This window comes from Lotus japonicus, chromosome 1, assembly GCF_012489685.1.
Source record: "Lotus japonicus ecotype B-129 chromosome 1, LjGifu_v1.2".
Lineage (NCBI taxonomy): Eukaryota > Viridiplantae > Streptophyta > Magnoliopsida > Fabales > Fabaceae > Lotus > Lotus japonicus.
The window spans coordinates 76,576,792-76,579,397 of NC_080041.1; the positions used below are offsets into that span (position 1 = coordinate 76,576,792).

Genomic DNA, 2,606 nt, shown 5'->3' on the forward strand with positions numbered 1-2,606 from the left:
TAAATGGAAAAAACACATCATTTAATACATGTTTTGTTGCTACTGGTCCAACTAGGCAGAAACACCATACCGTAATATGAGAGGAGACACCACAGCAGGCACTATGGAAAATATGACGCGAGCTTCCTCATTTAAAGTGAGTTGGTTTCACTATCATATACTATCATATAGTAATATAATGTTGATAATTCAAACCTCTTGTATGTGACATATCTAAAATATCTAAAATCTAAATAGGAATTTTCTAAAATATCCATCAGACTTATGAGTTATGACACAGGCGGCTGGTGATGTCAAACTAATTATGAATTGGGAACCAAATATCATTTTATAAGTCAATTAAATTGCTCTGCGTATTAGGATTCTCATGGAATTTTTTTCTATATTAATTCTCTCATGTGAAATTTTTATATTTATCTCTTTTTTTACATATACGTTAAAATATATAGAATCATTACGCGTTAAATATGTAAGACTTAAGAAAGATAGACCCACTTAAATCTTAATAGTGTCATATAATCGCATAGAGGATCGAAACCGTATTTGGCACACCGAAAAGGAATTCAATTGGATCAAATTAAAGAGATATATGTGGAATGGTAAGTCTCAAGTGTGGAATGTAAAGATGAGTAAAATTAATATTATATATATATATATTATTAACATATATAAAATATTCGTGTACCTCTAACCGTCATTCATTCAAATGATACTTGCATTTTCTAATTGTTGTGGTTAAAAACCGCCATAAATTATAAGTGTCTATTCCACAAATTCTAAGTGTTTAGATGTATGATAGAAAATATCAAAATAGGCTGATTAAAAGAGCTGAAGGATAAAGTTCAAAAAAAAGAGCTGAAGGATAAGAAAATCTGTGACACCTATTTACCAAGAACATATAAGCAAAATGATTGTTATTTTATAGACCGGCCTTCAATAATCCCTTTAAAATGCAACACCACCTGCATCTTTATAACTAGTTCATCCATGTACTTTTTGCAGCCCCTCTCATTTCAGTGAAAACTCCATCGTTTCAAGTACTTTTTCTCTCTAATTCGGCCCCTCTCTACTCTTGCAACCCCTTTTCAAACCATCATTGACAAATTGCATGCTGAAAGAGGACGAGAAAACTTCAAGGTAACCTTAAGTTCTTAACTATCAATTCCTTTCTCTCCCCACATCCTTGTACTCAGAGAGTTATATATTACATGGTTTTAAATTATAGTCCCCAACTGCAATTACACTAGTTATATAAAGAGTTTTCAAGTCCTCAACAACAGCATCACAATTGCAATTGCATCAACCTGCATTTGTCAATGATTTCTCGACAGCGGTCGCAATTTAAAACCTTGGAGAGACATTAAACCTTAGTTTATAAATATCTCTCTTCCCTCAAAAACCAATCAGGTAGAATAGAAGAAGTCCATATTAATTTCTTCATATTTTGGAGCCATGGACACCAACCAGAATGCTACTACCACATTCACAAATGTTACAAATAACACTTGGAATCTTGAGAGGATGAAAACAAGTGGGGGTGAGAACAACATGACTATCTTCCATAATGACCATCAAATTCCAATAGGCCTTGGAATCTGGCCTAACAATTACCACACACCATCCTCACCCTCACCCTCACCCTCAGCCACCACAATGCTCTCTTCAAGCTTCCTCAGTGATATGCTTGGAATCAACATCGAAGAAGACGAAGGCGAAGAAGAGGATAAAGAAGAAGATGAAGAGCTAGGAGCGATGAAGGAGATGATGTACAAGATTGCGGTGATGCAGCCGGTGGACATCGACCCGGCCGCCATCAGAAAACCAAAGAGGAAGAACGTGCGCATAAGTGATGACCCGCAGAGCGTGGCTGCACGGCACAGGCGAGAGAGGATAAGTGAGAAGATCCGCATCTTGCAAAGACTCGTCCCTGGTGGAACCAAAATGGACACTGCTTCCATGCTGGATGAAGCCATTCACTATGTCAAGTTCTTGAAGAGGCAAATCAGGTTGCTCCAATCAACCCCAAATTCTCAACATCATCAACAACACCCTCCTCCAACACCAACAAGTTGCAATGTTCCTGGTTTTACTAGTGAATTGTTTTTGGCCACCACCGGTAGTTATTGGCCTTTTGCACCAACTATAGTACTGCAAGGTTCCACTACCACCACCACCTCCGCCCTAGGACATGGCTATGCTGGTGATGATGGCTTTAAGCATCATGAGGTAGTTAGTGAATGATTAGTATTTTTGATTTGTGGCTTAAGTAATTACGGGAATATATATGAGTATGGTCAATGCGTGGATGATCAAATTAGTCATTGATAAGTTTGTTTATAAAAGAAGGAAATACTCATGTAGTTTTTTATTGTATAAAATGTGTGTCAAGTCCCTAAAGACTGACTTAGAGACTAAGTCGATCGACCAGTGTTTTACTTGACCACATAGACTAACTTGATCGACATTCTACATAATTAAAGACCACAAAGACCAATTTATTAGCGATCAACATTTTCAAAAACCGATTCAACAATTTACTCAATAATTCAATTTAAGGTCAGAAGTGATAAAAATGCTCAATCCCAAATGGTATCTTATTTTATGTA

At 36.5% G+C, this 2,606-nt stretch overlaps 1 protein-coding gene across 1 annotated transcript; it reads left to right on the forward strand.

Annotated features, from left to right (window-relative positions):
* Positions 1-935: 935 nt before the first annotated feature.
* On the forward strand, positions 936-2,406 carry LOC130732061 (transcription factor HEC3-like). Its single transcript, XM_057584186.1, has one exon. It carries the CDS (start codon positions 1,453-1,455, stop codon positions 2,239-2,241), a length of 789 nt encoding a protein of 262 aa, XP_057440169.1. The 5' UTR covers positions 936-1,452; the 3' UTR covers positions 2,242-2,406.
* Positions 2,407-2,606: the final 200 nt, after the last annotated feature.